This window comes from Geotrypetes seraphini, chromosome 4 (genome assembly GCF_902459505.1).
Source record: "Geotrypetes seraphini chromosome 4, aGeoSer1.1, whole genome shotgun sequence".
NCBI lineage: Eukaryota > Metazoa > Chordata > Amphibia > Gymnophiona > Dermophiidae > Geotrypetes > Geotrypetes seraphini.
In genome coordinates this window covers 323350147-323372876 of record NC_047087.1, presented here as the reverse complement: position 1 = coordinate 323372876, position 22730 = coordinate 323350147, and the positions used below count along the sequence as shown (strand labels likewise).

Below are 22730 nucleotides of genomic sequence, written 5' to 3'. Positions count from 1 at the left end.
AAAAGAGCAGCAGACATCTCCCTAAGGAATTTGGTGAACGAGGACTGTTCAGGTTTTGAGACGATATCAGTCACTGAAGGTTCCTCGTCCGTGGAGGAAGCGTCTTCCTCGGTACCGTGTGGGGATTCTTCCCATAAGTCTGGGTCCCTGATGTCGGGGTGCGCACGGCGGGACATCGGTGTGGAGGGCTCGGCATGGCGGGTTTTGGAGAGACTTGCCAGAGCGGACCGAGGCGGTACCGGGTGAGGAAGACCGGTGCCGTACCTGGTACCGAGGAGGATCGGCATCAGAGCGGGTCTGTACCGTAGGTGGGAAAGATTTGGCTCAGCCGAGAGGACCGGCATGGAAGTGTTGAGCGGTACCGAGGGGGGTCGACACCGATGGAACGGTGCGAGGCTCGGACCGGTCCCGTACCGGAAGGTGCGGTGCCAGCAACGCCGGCAACAGTTGTTGGAGCTGTTGTTGCAGCTGCTCCTGTAACTGTGTTTGGAGTATGGCCGCGATGCGGTCGTCCAGGGAAGGCACCGGTACCGCTTTTTTCTTCTTCGGTACCATAGGTGCCGCTCTACGCTCCGGCGATGAGGAGGCCGATGACGAGGCACTCACCGATATCGGAGCGGAGCGTTTGCGGGGTCGATGCGGTGCCGGGGTTGCTGGTGTCGCAACCGTGGCAGGAGGGCGCTCAAGGGAAGTGGAAGGCTTCTTAGCCGGCTTACCTGGGGCCAGCGACCCCGAAGAAGGATCCGGTGGAGTCGAAGTAGTCGGTGTCGACTTTTGCGGTGCCGTCGACGTCGCGACAGATTCCATGGCAGACCGGTACCGAATAGAATATTTTGCTGGATCTGCCTATTTTTTAAGGTGCGCTTTTTAAGCGTAGCACAGCGGGTGCAGGTGTCCGCCCGATGCTCTGGACCCAAGCACTGCAGGCACCAATTGTGCGGGTCGGTAAGAGAGATCGGGCGTGCACACTGCTGGCACTTCTTAAAGCCCGGTTGAGGGGGCATGAAGGGAAACACGGCCTCCGCAAAATCAAAGTCGGAGGCCTGTATGGTGGCAACAGGCCCCGCCGGGGCCGGCCTGAAAAATAAAGAAAATCCGACAATTTTTTTTTTTATTGAAAATAAAAAGGAAAGTAACCCGAAGGGAAAAAAGAGAAAAACAACAAAAAATTACGTGAGCGGGAAGGCAGGAATTGATTTTTCAACGGCCGTTGAAAACACATGCGTCTTCTTCGCTCCGCGGAAACGAAGAAATTGGAGACCACGCTCTCCTCCATCGAGCAGGAAGGCACCCGCGCATGCGCGGTGCGGTCAACTAGAACTTTCTAGTTAAAAGTGTCCGTACCGGGGCTCCGTCGGTGACGTCACCCATGCATTAAGAATATGCTGCCTGCTTGTCCTGGGATAAAAACAGAAACCAAAATACGATATATCAGAGATGTGCATATTCCAAATTAATAAATTCAGATGAAATATTTTTTTGTACCTTTGTTGTCTGAGTTGCAGACTATGGATTTTTCCTCCAGGAACTTTTTTAAACGCAGCTACACTAACATAAGAACATAAGAATTGCCGCTGCTGGGTCAGACCCGGAGTCCATCGTGCCCAGCAGTCCGCTCATGCGGTGGCCCACTGGTCAAAGACCAGCGCCCTAACTGAGACTAGCCCTACCTGCGTACGTTCTGGTTCCACAGGAACTTGTCTAACTTTATCTTGAATCCCTGGAGGGTGTTTTCCCATGACAGACTCCGGCAGAGCGTTCCAGTTTTCTACCACTCTCTGAGTGAAGAACTTCCTTATGTTCGTACAGAATCTATTCCCTTTCAATTTTAGGGGGGGGGCTCTCTCGTTCTCACTGCCCTTATCTACTAAGTCTATTCCCTTCAGTACCTTGAATGTTTTGATCATGTCCCCTCTCAATCTTCTCTGTTTGAGGGAGAAGAGGCCCAGTTTCTCTAATCTTTCGCTGTATGGCAACTCCTCCAGCCCCTTAACCATCATAGTCGCTCTTCTCTGGACCCTTTTGAGTAGTACCGTGTCCTTCTTCATGTATGGCGACCAGTGCTAGACACAGTACTCCAGGTGAGGGCACACCATGGCCCGGTACAGCAGCATGATAACCCTCTCCGATCTGTTCGTGATCCCCTTCTTTATCATTCCTAGCATTGTTTGCCCTTTTCGCTACCGCCGCACATTGTGCGGATGGCTTCATCGACTTGTCGATCAGAACTCCAAAGTCTCTTTCCTGGGAGGTCTCTCCAAGTACCATCCCGGACATCCTGTATTCGTGCATGAGATTTTTGTTACCCACAAGCATCACTTTACACTTATCCATGTTGAACCTCATCTGCCATGTTGATGCCTATTCCTCGAGCCTGATTATGTCACGTTGAAGATCGTCGCAATCCCCCTGCATCTTCATTACTCTGAGGCTGTTATAGGGGAAAACACCCTCCAGAGATTCAAGACAAAATTAGACAAGTTCCTGCTGAACAAGAACGGGCGCTGGTAGGGCTAGTCTCGGTTAGGGTGCTGGTCTTTGACCAGAGGGTCGCCGCGTGAGCGGACTGCTGGGCATGAAAGACCACTGGTCTGACTCAGCAGCAGCAATTCTTATGTTCTTATAACTTCGTATCGTCCGCAAATTTAATCGTTGTACCAATGTCCAGATCGTTTATAAAGATGTTGAAGAGCACGGGTCCAAGCACCGAGCCCTGCGGTACCCTACTGGTGACGCTCTTCCAGTCCGAATATTGTCCATTTACCCCCACTTGCTGTATCCTATGCTCCAGACAGTTTTTAATCCACGTGAGTATTTCACCCTCGATTCCATGGCTCGCAATTTTCCAAAGTAGTCGTTCATGAGGAATCTTGTCATACACCTTCTGAAAATCCAGATGCACAATGTCTACCAGGTCGCCCTTGTCTATCTGTGTGTTTATTCCCTCAAAGAAGTGCAACAAGTTCATCAAACATGATCTGACTTTGCTAAAACTGTGCTGACTGGTCCTCATCAGCCCGTGTCCATCAAGGTGATCAATAATGCGGTCCTTTATCATCAACTTTACCATCTTTCCCGGTACCGAAGTCAGACTCACCAGTCTTTAGTTTCCCAGATCTCCCCTTGAACCTTTCTTGAAGATCAGCGTAACATTCGCCACCTTCCAGTCTTCCAGAATCTTTCCCGATTCGATCGACAGATTGGCTATTAGTTGAAGCAGTCCCTTTCAGTTCCTTGATGACCCTTGGATGGATGCCATCTGGTCCCGGGGATTTATCACTCTTAAGCCTATCAATCTGTCTACACACCTCCTCTAGACTGACCGTCAATCCTGTCAGCTTTCCGTCTTTGTTTCCAGCATATAGCCTGATGGGTTCCGGTATGCTGTGTAAATCTTTTTCGGTAAATACAGATGCAAAAAAATGTGTTCAGTTTGTCAGCGATTGCTATGTCTTCCTTTAGCGCTCCCTTTATTCCATGGTCATCCAACTGTCTCACCGCTTCCTTCACAGGTCGTTTCCCCTTAATATATCGAAAGAACGGCTTGAAGTTCTTCGCCTCCTTGGCTATTTTTTCCTCGTAATCCCTTTTGGCCCCTTTTACCACCTTATTGCACCTGTGTTGATGTTGATTGTGCTTGTTTCAGTTTTTGTCCGTTTTTGACCTTTCCATTCCTTGAAGTTTTCTCATCTCGGATCGCTTCTTTCACATCTACAGTGAGCCACGCCGATTCATTGTTCTTTTTCCTCTTGGATCCCTTGTTGAAACGCGGTATATATAGATTTTGCGCCTCAGTGACTGTGTCCTTTAAAAAGAGACCAAGTTTGCTCTAGCATTTGTACAGTGCTTATCCTCTTCTTAATCTTCTTCCCTACCATGAGTCAAAATCCCTTCGTAATTCCCTTTTCAGACATTCAGTGTCATGGCTGTCATTTTGGACCAATGTTTCTCCCCTGCATCCAGATTGAAGCGGATCATATTGTGATCGCTGTTTCCCAGCGTCCCTTCTACTTCTACATCTTGTATCGGACCTCGTAGGTTATTTAGAATTAAGTCCAGAATTGCATTTTCTCTAGTATTTTCCTTGACAAGTTGTTCCAGGAAGCAATCGCCTACAGCATCCAAGAACTTGGTCTCCCTAATGCAGCCGGAGGTTGAAGTCACCCATGATAACTGCATTGCCTCCCTTTAAAACAGTCAAAATAAAATGCTTTTCTTCAACCTTTGTTGCCTGGACATTTTATTTTTCCATCATGTTGGTTCCAGTTTCTATTTTCTGGTGTCCTGTTGTCTGCTAATTCTTCTTCAAGTGACTGCTGTCCATATGTCTTTTTTCCTCTCGCCTATCTATTCCCTCACTACACCTGCCTCTGACAAATTTATCATTCCTTTTAGCTCCTACCCTCTCTGCCCTCCTAAACTGACATCTCCCTGTCTCTTCCCTCCTGCCCTCTCCTATCCATCACTCCCTTCTGCTCCAGGATCCAAAATATCCCTCTTTCTCCCCTCTTCACCTGCTGTGTATCTCGCTTCCTTCCTCTCATACACCCCAGTGTCCAACATCTTTTCTCCCTTGTTCCCTAGGTCCAAGATCTCTTTCTCCTCCCATGTCCAACATCTCTCCTCCTCCTCCATCCTTATATCCATGTTCCCTCTCTCATCCCTCCTGAAACATATTTCCTTCTTTCCTTCCCTCTGAAGTAAAGGCTGCTTTGTTTACCTCATTGGAATGACTACGAGACAGCATTGTATGTTCCAAAAACAGACAATATTTGTTTATTGTTAGTATAAAAACTTACAAAATTACAGCAGCAAAGGCATAGCAGAAAAATATATTGTCAGTTCAGAATATGCAATGGAGAGAAGAACTTGCACCCATGTCGCTTCATGTATGGTAGATTTCAGGGATGACCACATAGCTTCCACATCATCGGTCGTAGCTTGGTTCTGCAGTGTCCGCTGGACAAAAAACGCATGGGAGATTTTGTCCACCGGACACTGCAGAACCAAACTACGACCGATGATGTGGAAGTTATGTGGTCATCCCTGAAATCTACCATACATGAAGCGACAAGTCTCTACATTAAATCAGTACACAAACGGCGGAGAAACAACAAACCCCAATGGTACACCGCAGAAATCTCGCACCTCGTCAAAAAGAAGAAAAAAGCATTTATTTCCTACAAACGAACGGAGACTAGGGAAGCTTAACTAGAACATAGGGCGAGGTCTGCAGCGGTCAAAACAGCAGTCAGGGAGGCCAAACTTCAAGTGGAAGAGACTCTGGCAAAGAACATGAAGAAAGGGGACAAATCCTTCTTCAGGTATATTAGTGATAGGAAAAAGAACACAGACGGGATAGTATGCCTTAGAAAACCAGATGGGAACTGCGCAGAATCAGATTCCAATAAAGCAGAACTACTGAATGAATACTTCTGCTCGGTCTTCACCTGCGAGGCACCGGGGCACGGTCCACAGTTGCAGGCAAGGCCCAGCGTGGAAGACCCGTTTCAGAATTTCGAGTTCACACCTGGCAACGTCTACTATGAACTGGCAAGACTCAAGGTGAACAAAGCCATGGGACCGGACAATCTACACCCCAGGGTGCTCAGTGAACTGCGTGATGTCCTGGCAGAACCGCTATCAGGACTCTTCAATCTCTCCCTAAGTTCGGGGAGAGTCCCCATAGACTGGAAAACAGCTAACGTCGTTCCACTGCACAAAAAGGGTTGCAGGGCAGAGGCTGCAAACTACAGACCGGTGAGTCTCACATCAATAGTATGCAAACTCATGGAAACACTAATCAAACGTAAATTAGACGCAATCTTGGATGAGGAGAATCTACGGGATCCCAGTCAACACAGATTCACCAAGGGTAGGTCCTGCCAATCCAATCTCATCAGCTTCTTTGACTGGGTAACAAAATAGTTAGACTTGGGAGAATCCGTGGACGTCATATACCTAGACTTCAGCAAAGCTTTCGATAGTGTCCCGCATCGCAGGCTGTTGAGCAAGATGAAATCAATGGGGCTGGGAGAAACACTAACTACATGGGTCAATGACTGGCTGAGTGGCAGACTTCAGAGGGTGGTAGTTAACAGTACCCTCTCTAAAACATCAGAGGTGACCAGTGGAGTACCGCAGGGCTCAGTCTTGGGCCCACTCCTTTTCAACATATTCATAGGTGACCTAACTCAGGGGCTTCAAGGTAAGGTAACGTTATTCGCTGACAACACCAAACTATGCAATATAGTGAGAGATGGCAATTCACCCGATAGTATGACACAGGACCTACATTTGTTGGAGCTTTGGTCCTCGACCTAGCAGCTGGGCTTCAACGCTAAGAAATGCAAGATCATACATCTCGGCAGCAGAAATCCGTGCAGAACTTACACCTTGAATGGTGAGACCTTAGCTAGAACTTCAACAGAACGAGACTTGGGAGTGATCATCAGCGCAGACATGAAAACTGCTGATCATGTGGAGAAGGCTTCATCTAAGGCAAGACAGTTGTTAGGTTGCATCCACAGGAGTTTCGTCAGCCAGAAGCCTGAAGTCATAATGCCATTATACAGAACCATGGTGAGGCCTCATTTGGAATACTGTGTGCAATTCTGGAGGCCACACTACCGAAAAGATGTGCTGAGAGTAGAGTCGGTGCAACGGATGGCCACCAGGATGGTCTCGGGGCTCAAGGATCTATCATACGAGGAAAGGCTGAAAAATTTGCGGCTGTACTCATTCAAGGAACGTAGGGAGAGGAAACATGATCGAGACATTTAAGTATATTACCGGCTGTATCGAGATGGAAGAAGAGATTCTCTTTCTCAAAGGACCTCAGCCACAAGAGGGCATCCGCTCAAACTCAGGGGCGGGAAATTTCATGGCGACACCAGGAAATATTTCTTCACCGAGAGAGTGGTTGATCCTTGGAACGAGCTCCCGGTGCAGGTGATCGAGGCAAACAGCGTGCAAGAATTTAAAAGCAAATGGGATGCCCATGTGGGATCCCTTAGAGGGTTAAGCCAAGGGAACCTGTCACCATGAGTGGGATCCCTAGGATAGTAGACTTGGGGGTGGTCAGTAGAGTGGGTAGACCTGGTGGGCTATGGCCCTTATCTGCCGTCATCTTCTATGTTTCTATGCTTAGCAGGGAGCTAGCAGTTCCCCGTAGCATAAGTAAGTGAATCTCTCTGGCTCTACCTGTGATGCACGTGTTTTTTTATACAGAGAAATTCTTCCTTTATTCTAAAAAGCACATCCCCGAACTTTGGTCATGTATTTCCCTATTGGTACAAAAATGTATACCTAACTATTCCTCTCCCCAGTCCACGCCTCTCACTCCCCCCCCAGGAGGGGGGCCCTTGCAGAAACAGAGAATTCTTCATGAACTTTCTTCCTCCAGCTCTAAAATCCTTATCACTTCGCAGAGGCTGATTTGTGATTTTACAACACTGTATATCTTCAGGATAGTGTCCTTGTAGACAGTCTTATGCAGAAAGTTGAAACAAAGATGCAAGGGTGACATTCCAGCATCCTGGCCGTGCCTGGATCCCATGGCTTGCTTCAGAGACAGGCCCCAGCCCCCCACATCCCTACTCCCCCTTCATCCTTCAGGGATTGTTACTTGTTATGAGTGTTTTATGGCATTTCAGGGTGCCTTGCATATGTGAAGTCATACAGCACTGATAACAGTTCAGCAGAACCTTGGAGAAATATCCTCCCAGCAGGGAATGGAGACAGGCACTTTGCAGCACAAAGGCCAGCTGGGTTAGCATTTCAAAGGATTCATGTGTTCACAGACAGCAAGGTACAGGCTGGGCCTGGCTATGAGAAAATATAGGACTGTAGTGTCCAGCATACACAAGTGAGGCCAGTATGTCCAGTTTATCCATCTCACCTCCAACTCCAGAGTGTACATATTGAGATCTTTAGGTCTGTCCCCATATATTTTATGATGAAGACCACTGACCAATCTAGTAGCCTTCCTTTGGACTGACTCCATCTTATTTATGTCTTTTGAAGGTGTTGTCCCCAGCATTGTACACAATATTCTAAATAAGGTCTAACCAGAGACTTATATAGGGGCATTATAATAGCCTTATTGGGTCAGACCAATGGTCCATCAAGCCCAGTTGCCTGTTCTCACGGTGGCCAATCCAAGTCACTAGTACCTGGCCAAAACCCAAGGAGTAGCAATATTCCATGCTACCAATACAGGGCAAGCAGTGTCTTACACCATGTCTCTCTCAATAACAGACTATGGACTTTACCTCCCTGAACTTATCCAAACCTTTCTTAAAACCAGCTACACTGTGCAAACGTTTCATTGCATTCCAAAGTGAAAAGAAACTGGCACAGCCTCTACATAACAGACATCAATAGACTCTCAATAACAGACTATATGGTCTTTTTCGCCAAGAAATTGTCCAAACCCTTCTTAAAACCAGCTCCGCTGTGCAAATGTTTAGGCACTTGTGGTGAAATTGTACATTTCATTGAATTCCAAAGTGAAAATTAACTGGCATAACCTCTACATAAAAGTTAACATGATATCTTAAACGCTTATTTGCTGATTTTAGCACAGCTCATACTGTTTTCAGTAGTAACCCAAGAGCAATTATTAGGAAAAGAATGGAAAATGAAGATGAAAATGTTATATGCCCTTGTATTGCTCTATGGTACAGTTGTACCTTGAATATTGTGTGCAATTTTGGTTATCTCAAAAAAGATATAGTGGAATTAGAAAAGGTACAGAGAAGGGTGACAAAAACGATGTTTTATGTTTAATTTAAAATTTGATATACCGCTTTAAATAAATTATCAAAGCGGTGTACAATATTAAAACTATTAAAATCCTGGGGAAAACATCAAATAACAAAACTTTACTGACTTACAAGATACAAACTGGATTAGGGGGAAGTACAATTTATAATAGGAAAGAAGAAACATAAAAGGTCAACTTACTAGGAATGGGATATGCTCTTCCTTCTATAGAAACATAGAAAGATGACGGCAGAAAAGGGCTATAGCCCATCAAGTCTGCCCACTCTACTGACCCACCCCATTAAGTCTGAGTACTAATGACCTAGTTCCTTAACTTGACCCTCGTAAGGATCCTACTAGGGCATCCCATTTATTCTTAAATTCAATAACGCTGGTGGCCTTGATCACCTGCTCTGGAAGCTTGTTCCAGTGATCTACCACCCTTTCTGTGAAGAAATACTTCCTTATGTCACTATCGAATTTCCCTCCTCTGAGTTTGAATGGATGCCCCCTTGTGACCGAGGGTCCCCTGAGAAAGAAGATGTCTTCTTCCACCTCGACACGTCCCGTGATGTATTTAAATGTCTCAATCATGTCCCCCCTCTCCCTGCGCTCCTCTAGAGTGTAGAGCTGCAATTTGTTCAGTCTTTCTTCGTACGAGAGACCCTTGAGCCCCGAGATCATCCTGGTGGCCATCCGCTGAACCGACTCAACTCTAAGCACGTCTTTACGGTAATGTAGCCTCCAGAATTGCACACAGTACTCCAGATGAGGTCTCACCATGGTTCTGTACAGTGGCATTATGACTTCAGATTTGCGGCTAACGAAGCTTCTATTGATACATCCCATAAGTTGCCTTGCTTTGGATGAGGCCTTCTCCACTTGTTTGGCGGCCTTCATGTCTGCACTGATGATTATTCCCAAGTCTCTTTCTTCTGAAGTCCTAGCTAGTGTTTCTCCATTTAAGGTGTAAGGTTTGCATGGATTTCTGCTACCGAGATGCATAACCTTACATTTCTTAGCGTTGAAGCCCAGCTGCCATGTCGAGGACCAGTTTTCCAACGTAAGCAGATCCTGCGTCATACTATCCTGCAGATTGCTTTCACTTACTATATTACATAGTTTGGCGTCATCAGCGAACAGAGTTACTTTACCCTGAAGCCCTTGGGTCAAGTCTCTTATGAATATGTTACAGTTACAGTTAAATGAATCCAGTTAAACGAATCCAAGGCAGAACTTCTCTGGATCCACAAAGACCTATGCATATCGTATACCCCCATCTGTCCTTTTCCTGGGCCACAAACACCCTTACACCCAAAGACAACGTCCACAGCCTAGGAGTAACTCTTGACTCTAATTTATCAATGACAGATCATGTATCCAAACTAGTATCATCCTCCTCTTGCTACCTCCGCCAGCTAAAAAACATACGTGCATACTTCTCTGAAGCCGAATTTTCCCACCTATACGCTTTTGTACTATCCCGGGTAGACTATTGTAACACTCTATTAGTGGGTCTGCCTACCAAAACTTTCTCCCGCCTCCAAAGGAAAAACCTAGGCATCCACAACCATGTTAGCCATGCATTAGCTTCCATGCACTGGCTGCCCATTCAAAAACGCTGCACCTTCCAGTCCCTAGTCCTCGCTTTCAAAACCTTCCATGAAACAATTCCGCACTACATAAAAACTAAACTACAAATCTACTTCCCAAAATGACCACTGAGGTCCCAAGGAGAAAAACGACTGACCATACCTCCCGTTCGCTCCCTCAAAACTGAAACAGCCTGCAAACACTCCTACTCACATTTCATACCCAGACTGTGGCACACCATCCCCCCATCTGTTAGATCACTAGATGGACTCTGGAACTTCAGGAAGGCTGTGAAGCCTTCCTCTTTACAAACCCAGCGCCTTAAAGTCATTCACCCAGAAATGCCAGTCAACGGACTTGTCACCTAATCTCACCAGATAATAATAATAGTGCATATGTTTTATTGCCATGTCTATATTGTAGCTTAAGTAAATTGTCAACTCTGTCCTCTCTCGATTATTATGAATGTACTTTGTAACCCGTTCTGGGCTTCTTTGGGAGGACGGGCTAAAAAATTGAATAAATAAACAAATATGTGTCATTGTTTCTGTGGTATTGCATTGTATGCAGAGTCTGGTTTCTTGGCGGTTCAGTTTAACTTTTGTCTACATATTTCTATTTTTAGTTTGTGATTATTCCATATTGGGCAAAGGTCTATCTGTGTTCTGTGTGTATGAGAAGGACATGTTTTCTGTTGGTATTGACTGTACAGAATCAATTGACTGTGCAGGATCTGGCTTGTTTAGTTTTACAATGTGTGTGTTGGTGTTCCAGTGCTCACTGCAGTGTATAAGATGCTGCCTTTTCCTAGGTACACTCTTGTTGTGCGATATGTGGATTGTTACTAAAAATCATATTTTTCATATAGATGATGGGTGTGTCAAAAAATGATGGGTGTCACATATGCTAGGTATGCCACTGGCACTGCATACCTCTGACAGTGGTATGCCTACAGTACCGCGTGTTGAGAATCTCTAGTGTAAAGCCATGGTGTTAATAGTACAACAGGTAAGTTCCATTTCATTCTGAAATTAGTTGGAGAAGCTAACACAATACACATGGGTCACTCATAACTATACTCTTAATTTTAAAAAAGACTAATGACCATACCGTCAACGACGACGGTACTCTTTGCCAATTGGGGGTAATCCACTCTTTACGCCGGGTATGACATCCGCTTCATTTTGTAATTGAAAGTCTCATAACCTTTTATATCTTCACCAGGTCCTGTTGGAGGATGGCTCCATCCGCTCGTTTGCAGATCTTCAGGTGGCATTTTGGCTCTCGCCTTTGGAACATTTTACGTACTGGCAATTGTGCCACTACATCCGTACATTGCCTGTTGAGGCATTATCGGGGGAGTCCCTTGAGCTCCTTTGAGAGGGGTTATGCTTAGAAGCACAGAATACTATTCCTTTGAGATTCCATTTGAAATCCCTGGAGGAGCATCTCCCCAGTTTCGATTACACGCGTTTGAGTCAACAATGGACTCACAATGTGGGGGTCTCCATCTCCGCAGACCTCCTGTGTTGTAGCCTTAGACTGGCTTCCCAGATGAGATTATCGATGGCTCTATTGGAAATTAATTATAAGATGACTATGCGGTTACACGTTTCTCCCAGGCGCGCACAACAAATAGTGCTACACCTGGATGCTCGCTGTCTCAAATGTAATGTTTTAGGTGCTACCTTGGGACATATGTTTTTTACCTGTCCTTGGATCCGTGCTTTCTGGGAGAGGGTCTTGGATCATATCTCCTTCACATGGAACGCCTGTGTATAGCCTCGCCTCACCTTTTGTTCTTCCAGTGTCGAGTGATTGCCCCAGTGCCAAAGGGTTTGCGCTGCTTTCTGAGAAAAGTCATTTTGCTGGGGGAATAAAGTTATTTTATTGTGCTGGTTGGAGAAGTCGCCTCCCTCTTTTCAGCACTGGAGAGCGAACATGATCCAGCTGTTACAGCTGGAGCGTCACATGGTCCCCAATCTGGAGTCCTGAGCTGGATAGCCATTACAAGATGGATGGGCTCCTTTTTGGAATATTCTGACACTTGTGGCGCGTAGTTATTTACTCAATATGTATTAATTGGTCCTTGATTGTCATTTATGCCTGGGCTACTCACCTTTTCTAGTGAAGGCATCACTTGTTGCAAGGTCACACCTGATTCTCCAGGGGGGAGGGGGCCGGGGGGGGAGGGGTTACAAAATTGTTTTATTTTGCAGACCAGTGTTTCCTCTTATTGTATTGGATGTTTTTGTATACTAAGACTGTTATTTGTTCTGCTCAATAAAGATGGTATTTCAAAAAAAAAAAATACTGTATATATATATATTTTTTTTTTTTTTCAGTTAATCGGGAACCACATTAATCAGTGATATTTACTAAAGTAAAGTAAACCCACTAAGAGTTTAAGCAACTTCAGAGTAGATTTGTTAGCTTTAAGAATGATGTTGGTTTTATTGCATGATGGTCACTTATCAATTTTTTTGGAAAAGCAATCATTCTTTTCCAACATCCCTAATCCCTTATTTTGCTTTGTCTGTCGGTCAGACAAGGTAGACCAGTGTTCTTCAACCGCCGATCCGCAGAAAATTCCTTCTGGTCCGCGCAGGGCCGGCAAGATCAGATTGAGGCCATCAGCATCTGGGCTGCAACGGCATCGCCTCCCCCCCACCCCCCCGTGATGGCACTCAAGTTCGACAATGGGCCTCCTCTTTCCCGGTCATCAACAGCACTTAAGATCAGCAACGCGGTGCTCAGCCCAAAGCTTCCCCTCTGATGCAGCTTCCTATTTCCGCCAAGGCAGTTCGAGACAGAGGGAAGCTTTAGACTGAGCACCGCGTTGCCGATCTGAAGTGCTGTTGATGCCCAGGGAAGAGGAGGCCCATTACCGATCTTGAGTGCTGGGGGGGGACGGGCGTTACCGATCTTGAATGTCATTGTGGGGGGGGGGGGCGTTGCCGATCTTGTTGCCAAAATCGGAAAGGTGAGAGAAAGGGAAAGAGATGGACCTGTGGTGGATGGAGAGAACATAAGAAGCGCCATCCCCGGATCAGACCTTTGGTCTATCAAGTCCGGTGATCCGCACACGCGGAGGCCCTGTCAGGTGTACACCTGGCGTAATTTTTAGTCACCCATATCCTTCTATGCCTCTCGTAAGGAGATGTGCATCTAGTTTGCTTTTGAATCCTAGGACGGTTGATTCTGCAATAATCTCCTCTTGGAGAGCATTCCAGGTGTCAACCACTCTCTGAGTGAAGCAGAACTTCCTGATATTAGTCCTGAACTTGTCCCCCCTTAGCTTCATTTCATGTCCTCTTGTCCGTGTCAAATGTAAATAGTTTTTTCTGCTCTATTTTGTCGATTCCTTTCAGTATTTTGAAGGTCTCGATCATATCCCCTCGCAGTCTCCTTTTCTCAAGGGAGAACAACCCCCAGTCGATCCTCGTATTCCATTTTCTCCATACCTTTTACTAGTTTTGTTGCTCGTCTCTGCATCCTTTCAGTATTTTGAAGGTCTCGATCATATCCCCTCGCAGTCTCCTTTTCTCAAGGGAGAACAATCCCAGTCTCTTAAGTCGATCCTCGTATTCCATTTTCTCCATACCTTTTACTAGTTTTGTTGCTCGTCTCTGCATCCTCTCCAGCAGTTTTATATCCTTCTTTAGGTTGGGAGACCAATGTTGGACACGGTATTCCAAGTGGGGTCTCACCAGTGATCTATAAAGCAGCATTATGACCTTCTCCGATCTACTCGTGATTCCCTTCTTTATCATGCCTAACATTCTATTTGCTTTCTTTGCTGCCGCCGCACATTGTGCTGATGGTTTCAGGGTCCTATCTATCAGTACACCCAGGTCCTTTTCTTGTTTGCTCTTACCTAGAGTTGCACCTGACATTCTATACTCGTGTTCCTTATTCTTACTGCCTAAATGCATCACTTTGCATTTCTCCACGTTAAACTTTATCTGCCATTTCTCCGCCCATTTCTCTAACTGACCCAAATCTCTCTGAGATAAGAGTTAAGGTAGATTATAGGGATGGGATTAGAGGTAAGTTACAAAATTAATCAGGGACCACTGTTCAGGCACTAGGCCTGATGGGCTGCCGCGGGAGCGGACCGTTGAGCAAGATGGACCTCTGGTCTGACTCAGCGGGGGCAACTTCTTATGTTCTTATGATTGCCCGGCATATCTTTGTGTCGTCTGCAAACTTGATGATCTCGCTGGATGTTCCTTCTTCTAGGTCATTTATATAGATATTAAATAAGATCGGCCCAAGTACCGAGCCCTGGGGTACACCGCTAGTCACTTTCTCCCAGTCGGAGAACTTCCCATTTATGCCCACTCTCTGCTTTCTGTTCTCCAGCCATTTGCCTATCCATCTTTGAATATCCCCCTCTATTCCATGGCTTTGTAGTTTCCTGAGAAGTCTTTTGTGTGGAACTTTGTCGAACGCTTTCTGAAAGTATATTATGTCCACCGGTTCTCCACTATCAATTTGTTCATTCACGGTCTCAAAAAATTGAAGTAAATTCGTTAAACATGATTTCCCTTTCCTGAAGCCATGTTGACTTGCTTTTATCAGGTCGTGTGTATCTAAATGCTGAACTATGCTATCTTTAATCAGTGCTTCAACCATCTTTCCAGGGACAGACGTAAGACTCACAGGTCTGTAGTTGCCCGGTTCTCCTCTCGATCCTTTTTTGAAAATTGGCGTGACGTTCGCTATCTTCCAGTCGTCCGGTATCTGTCCAGTTCTAATTGTCAGATTGAGAGAAGGAGCAGATGATGGAAGTGGGAGGAAAGAGAGAGAAGGGGCAGATGATGGAAGTGGGGAGAAGGGGAGAAAGAGGGCAGATGATGGAAGTGGGGAGAAGGGGAGAGAGAAGAGGGCAGATGAGGGAAGTGGGGAGAAGGGAGAGAAAATGTTGAATGGAAGTGGAGAAAGAGAACATACTGGATGGAAGGAGGGATAAACAAAAAAAGGACATATGCTGGATGGGGGAAGACAGAGTTACATAGAAACATAGAAAGATGATGGCAGATAAGGGCTACAGCCCATCAAGTCTGCCCATACCATTGACCCCCTTTTAAGTCTACTGGCCCCCTTAACTCTACTGACCTGCTCTATTAAGTCTATATCCTAGCGACCCTATTTATTGGTTTGACTCCCGCAGTGATCCCACATAGGTATCCCATTTGTTCTTGAAGTCTGGGATACTGCGGGCCTCGATCACCTGTACTGGAAGCTTGTTCCAATGCTCTATCACTCGTTCCGTGAAGAAGTACTTCCTGACGTCTCCACGAAACTTCCCTCCCCTGAGTTTGAGCGGATGTTCTCTTGTGTTCGAGGGTCCTTTGAGAAGAAAGATATCATCTTCCACCTCGACCTGTTCCGTGATGTACTTAAATGTCTCAATCATGTCTCCCCTCTCCCTACGCTCCTCGAGAGTATAGAGCTGCAATTTGTTCAGTCTATCTTCGTACGAGAGACCCTTTAGCCCCGAGACCATCCTGGTGGCCATCCACTGAACCGACTCAATTCTGAGCACATCTTTACGGTAATGTGGCCTCCAAAATTGCACACAGTATTCTAGATGAGGTCTCACCATGGCTCTGTATAATGGCATCATGACCTCAGGCTTCCTGTTGACAAAACTTCTTTTGATACAACCCATCATCTGCCGTGCCTTAGATGAAGCCTTCTCCACTTGAGTAGCAGTCTTCATGTCTGCACTGATGATCACTCCCAAGTCTCGTTCTGCTGTAGTCTTGGTCAAAGTTTCTCCATTCAAGGTGTAAGTTCTGCATGGATTTCCATTTCCGAGATGCATGACCTTACATTTCTTGGCATTGATATAGTGGCGTTGATATAGTGGAGGGGTGAAGGAAAGGGGTGGCATGCTGTGGGTAGACACAATGAAAAGAGGGAAACTGAGGATTGCATAGTAAGAAATAATTTAATTTAGACGGAGGCAGAAAATAAAGAAGGAAGACCAGAGAAGAAAAGGAAAGGGATGAGAGAGAGGAGAGAGAGATATCCGATCTAAGCGGAGAAGAGAGAGATGCTACAGGGGGGAAGGAGAGAGAGATAAAAGAAGAAAGATGCCAGACCATGAGGGAACAGAGGGAAGATGATGGATGCCAGACCAAAGGGGGGTCTAGAGGAGAGAAGGCAGGGGGAGACAGACAGTTTTTGGAATGGGCAGACAGTGTATGGAATGGACAGATGCTGGATTGAAAAGACAGGGCAGACGCTGGAAGGAAAAGAGTGAAAAGAAGATGAAAGCAGAAACCAGAAACAACAAAAGGTAGAAAAAAATCATTTTATTTCTATTTTGTCATTAGAATATATGAGATTTGAAATATATATCCTGCTAGAGACATAACTGGGGACTGCAAAGCCCAGGCAGTGATTCTTTAGCTTCCAGCTGGCTTAGGGCTCTCTCTGACCAGGGGGCAGTTGCCCTAGAATGTGTGACTGCAGTATTCTGTTCGCATGATATTTCTGTGTAGCATTCTGTAATAATTTGGCTTGTTCAGTTTTCTTGATAGCAGAGGGGATATATGTGAAGAGGAGGGGAGACAGGATGGAAATGTTTTTTTTTTTTAATTTCAGTCTTAGTAGTTTGCCGGTCCACAAAATAATTCTTTTATTTCTGCCGGTCCATGGGTGTAAAAAGGTTGAAGAACACTGAGGTAGACTGTTTACAATCTGAGAGCTAAAGGTTATTTAGAAGCTCTGTTTTTATTTTGGATGTCTGAAAATTGGCATTTAGATGCCCACGTTGCATGGATGTCCAAATCCTGGTTTTTATAAAGCCAGTATATGGCAAGGGGGTGTGTTCCAAAATTTTAGAATGTAGGCCGCATAGACACTCTCTATTCGATAAGTGGGATTGTAAATTCTAAAATAAACAGGATTGGTTTTGTGATTTAACCCCCCTCCCCCCCTGAATAAAGACACCCCAATGAAAGTGTTTTTCTGTGACTAAAAGATGGACCTTTTGAATACAGCTGGTGGAAAGAAAGACAGTAGGGCAATGTTCAGGAATGTATTTTAATAACTATAACTATAATGATGATTTTTTTTTTCAGTGGTCTTTATTTCCTTTCAATTCAATTTGATTTTTCTGCCAGGGTTTTTATTCCTTTTTGATGTAATCTTTTACTCTTTCCTTATTTACAAATGTTTTTTCTTAGGCACTTTCACTTAGATTGCGAGCCCATCAGGGACAGAGAGGGAAGTTTTTCTTAATGTGCCTTAAATTGAGATTATTTATATTATTTGTAATCCGCTCAGAACTGTGGATATATCAGAATATTAATAAACAATGTTAGACACCCGTAATCTGTGGCATATTCAAAATATCTCTAAAAAAGGGGAAGTCTTGCTAATAGGTGATTTTAACATGTTGGATGTTGATTGGGTTATCCCTATTGCGGGGTCTTCTAGAAGTTGGGAGATCCTGGATTCTCTATAAGGAGAACTATTCCAGCGTTTGGTAATGGAACCCACCTGGGATGGGATCATACTGGACTTAGTGCTTACAAACGGGAAAAGTATTTCTAATGTTATAGTGGGTGATCATCTGGCATCCAGTAATCACTGCATGGTACGGTTTAATATTAAGACAGGGTTCAGTCAAAAGCAAAGGTTCTAGACTTTTTAAAAACTAACTTTGTTCGGATGGAGGATTACGTCAAGGAATTATTGTCTGGATGGGAACGTCTGGAAGAAATGGAAATGCGGTGGGCAAAAGTGAAAGGAGCGATTGTAAGAGCGGCAAACCTTTTTGTGACGCAAGTATCATATTTTTCGCTCCAGAAGACACACTTTCTCCCCCCCCCCAAAGTAGGTGGAAATGTCTGTGCGTCTTATGGAGTGAATATAACAATAAGTTAAACACCCCCAGGAGCTTTATGTGCTCCTGCCCCTCCCTCACTGGACAACTGCCTCGTCATCTCTTGCAGCCAGCAGTACACAAGGCAGGAGCGAGCTTTTCTCACTCCTACCTGGCCCCGCGCCACTCCCTGAATGGCTGTCGTCAGTTTTCACGAACCGTACCAGGGGGTATGCCATGAAACTACTAAGTAGATTTAAAACAAAACTGAGAAAATATTTCTTTACTCAACAAGCAATTAAACTCCGAAATTCATTGCCAGAGAATGTGGTGAAAGCAGTTAGCTTAATAGTATTTAAAAAAGGTTTGGATAATTTCCTAAAAGAAGAGTCCAAAAACCATTATTAAGGTGAACCAGAGAAACTCAAAACAAATTTCATAAAAACATAGAATTGCCATACTGGGACAGACCAAAGGTCCATCAAGCCAAGTATCCTGCTTTCAACAGTGGCCAACCCAGGTCCCAAGTAACAAGAAGAAACCCAAAGAGTAGCAACATTCCAGAGCTGAGATTGTGATGTCATAATGCCTCATTCCACCAATGACTAAGAGCCAACCTCATCAGTGATGTCACAATGGCTTGACTCTCCTATAATTATATCACATAAGAGCATAAGAATTGTCATACTGGGACAGACCAAAGGTCCATCAAGCCAAGTATCCTGCTTTCAACAGTGGCCAACCCAGGTCCCAAGTAACAAGAAGAAACCCAAAGAGTAGCAACATTCCAGAGCTGAGATTGTGATGTCATAATGCCTCATTCCACCAATGACTAAGAGCCAACCTCATCAGTGATGTCACAATGGCTTGACTCTCCTATAATTATATCACATAAGAGCATAAGAATTGTCATACTGGGACAGAGCAAAGATCCATCTAGCCCAGTATCCTGTTTCCACAGTGGCCAACCCAGGTCCCAAGTAACAAGAAGAAACCCAAAGAGTAGCAACATTCCAGAGCTGAGATTGTGATGTCATAATGCCTCATTCCACCAATGCATAAGAGCCAACCTCATCAGTGATGTCACAATGGCTTAATTGTCCTGTACTTGGCTCACATAAGAATATAAGAGCTGCCATACTGGGACAGACAAAAAGTACATCAAGCCCAGTATCCTGTTTCCAACAGTGGCCAACTCAGGTCCCAAGTACCTAGCTAGATCTCAAGAAGTGAAACAGATTTTATGCTGCTCATCCTAGGAATAAGCAGTGGATTTCCCCCAGCCATATTGCAGCAGCCATTCAGCTAGCAACTTTGCACAGGGCAGGAGAGCAGGAAGATCGCTCCTGTCCCAGTTCACTGCTGGACCACCAGGGATTTGAAAGGAGCGTCAGGGAGGCAGGTAGATGTTTTTAGAGTTGGCTGGAACAGGAGGTGGGAGGGATCTCTCCTGTCCTGGCGGAGGCCTGCAACAGGTCCAGGAGGCAGGCAGGTGGACGATAACCCGAATATAAACTGAAATCCCTATTTTTTGGCCCAAAAATCTCAGTTTATATTGTAAAAGATTAGATTACTGAGATGGCTTGGGGAAATCCCCTGCTTATAAAATCTGTTTTACTCCTTGGCCACTGCTGGAAACAGGATACTGGGTTTGATGGGCCTTTTGGTCTGTCCCAGTACGGCAACTCTTATGTTGTTTGATTTCTGAAGCAACTGACCTGGGAGACTCAGCTTCATTATCTTCTGTTTGCTGCTTCAGTTAAGTCTTGTACTTGAACTTCTTGAAAGAAATCCTAAGAGTGAGGCATTGACATCCTTCCCATTTCTCTGGTAGGGTTGATGATCTAGATGCTTAGGTTAGGTGCTTGCACTGGAAATGAACTTAAGCCTGGTGAGCATAAATCCCCTCCCTACACATGAAGAAGAGCCAAATTGGCTCAGTCCAAGTCTCCTGCTGACACTGGGGACCCACACACTAATTTCCTTAAGAAGCTCATTTACTTTTTTTTTTTTTTTTAATATTTTTTATTCTTTTTTTAAATTCTTACATCAAGTGAAATACATGTAATACATTCAATTATGAAAAAACACTTGAAATTATTATTAAATGTTCTTACAATGTGAATTAAATAAACCCTTTATCAGAATTTTATATCATATTAATATTACAATAGTTTTCCCTCCCTACCCCTTCTATATGTTCTATACATGTGTTATTATATCTGATCAGTAGAATAATTTGTCAATGGTCCCCATATTTTATTAAATTTTTTAATATAACCTTGTTGTAATGCCAATACTTTTTCCATTTTATATATATGACAAATTGAATTCCACCAAAAAGTGTAATTCAATTTAGTGTAATCCTTCCAGTTCTGAGTAATTTGCTGTATGGCGACCCCTGTTAAAATTAATAAAAGTTTATTATTATTAGCTGAAATCGGACTCTGTGTTCTCATTGCTGTTCCAAATAATATTGTATCATATGATAGTCCAACATGATTTTCTAATAAATTATTAATTTGGGGCCAAATTAATTTCCAAAAGGAATTAATGCAGGGACAAAAGAATAGTAAATGGTCCAATGTCCCCACTTCTATCCTACAATGCCAGCATCTATTTGATCTATTACTATCTAATTTTTGTAATCTCGTAGGGGTCCATAAAACTCTATGTAATAAAAACAACCATGTTTGACTCATAGATGCTGATCTTGTAGTATGTATTCTCCAGGACCAAAATTTTTGCCATTGAGATGGAGAAATTATCTGTCCTATCTCAATACTCCAAATATCCCTAAGTCCTGATCTCTTTTTTTTGTTTAAAAATTTGTTTATATTCTTATACCATTTTGCGGCTTGGTGTCCTTGAAAATCCGCTTGAAAACAAAATTGAGTGTTTAGATTCTTCCATTCAGGGAACCCTTCCTGAATGGCCTGCTTCAATTGCATCCTGCTGACACTGAGGACCCACACACTAATTTCCTTAAGAAGCTCATTTACTAAAGTAGAGTTAACTGCCCTCTGACTCGCACCTATTTATTAACTCAGTTGGACAACAGAGTAGTTTACCTCAGCTCCAAATTTAAAGGAAAGTCTGCCGCCCCCCCCTGATTCAAGTGCAACTCTGTTCTTACTTATTCTCCCAGTTAGGTCCTTCACTTCTGACAACGATGCTGTTCTTTTCCCAGAAGTTTTTTTCTGGATTTGGGATTTCTATTTTCTTAGCCATGAGCAATATTGTTCCCTCTGCTACAGGTCTGTCTCTGTGACGATTTCTCTCCAGGCATGATTCCAGCGGACAGTCCACGAACAACTGGCAGAAGCCCAAGGAGTCTAAAAGGTTTTCAAAGGAAAGGAATAGTTTGACGTTAGACCAGGCACTTTGCTCTCTAAATGCTCTTAATATATGAGCCGATGACAGCTGAGATATTAATGTATAAGCAGAAGACAGTGTGTAGAGCTGTGTCAGTCTGAATTTTTAAACCTTTATAAATTGGCCAGGAGAAAAAGATGATAGTGCCTCTGTACAGGGTACTGGTGTGGCGTTAGCTGTGCCACTATGTCCAGTTCTGAGGTTTTAGACAGAATAGGCAGGGTGTGCTGTAATGACCATATGACAGGAAACTTAAAGACTGAAGTATGGGGAAATAAAAAAAGGGGGAGAACCATTTCCGGAAGTATTTCCTAGAACAAGAGTTTCCAAGGAGATAGATTATATCTATGGAGTGTACTCCAGAAATATAGGCAGAATACACATTTATTGAATAAATCAATCAGAAGCACCAGCAAAGAATGCTGTGGTAAAGACATGGATTGCTGCAATGCTTATTCTGGGCTCTCAGCTTATTTTTAACTTTTTCTGTCTTCATCATGTCTTAGGAGGTCATTCTATGCTTGGACTGTTCTGTTACATACACAGGAGTCCGTACTAACTGCAAATAGGCAGAAGGATCTTGGCCTTCTCCCTTCTGCAGTGGAGAACAGCTCCCTCTTCAGTTTTTCTTTTTGAAAGCGAACCCAGAAGGTGCGATTCAAACCTATGTATCAAGAAGTCTCAGTAGCACCTGTAAACCTAAAAATGTATAGTTACTACTTGTGCACACTCAGTTCAAAGTCAGTCAGCAAGAACTTCACTGTAGGTACCATCCTCACAGTTCAAAAGAATCGCTGGAAAATCTAGCAGCTTAATCAGTTCCTCGGCATCAGCAGCAGTTTTGAGAATAGCAGATAGTGGCTTTTGGACAGACAGAGTTTTGTATGGAGCATTCAACACAAAGTAATTTGACAAAGTACTTTATGAAAGATTTCTGAGGAAATCAGAAAGTCACGGGATAGGAGGTAATGTCCTTTTATGGATTAAGAACTGGTTGAGAGACAGAAACAGAGAGTGGGTTTAAATGGTCAATATTCTCAATGGAGAAGTATGTGCTGGGACCGCTGCTTTTTCACATATTTATCAATGATCTAGAGATGGGAATTGTGAGCTAATTAAACTGTTAATGACACAAAGTTGTTAAATCGAAGGA

General features: G+C 44.2%; 1 protein-coding gene across 2 annotated transcripts in view; it reads right to left on the bottom strand.

Annotated features, from left to right (window-relative positions):
* The window catches only part of PSTK (phosphoseryl-tRNA kinase), a 60190-nt gene that overhangs the window by 14299 nt on the left and 23161 nt on the right, over positions 1 to 22730 (bottom strand). For both annotated transcript variants that reach the window (XM_033941000.1, XM_033941001.1), the window contains exon 4: positions 21339 to 21537. In XM_033941000.1, coding sequence (XP_033796891.1) covers positions 21339 to 21537 — 199 coding nt within the window. The remainder of the gene's footprint in view (positions 1 to 21338; positions 21538 to 22730) is intronic.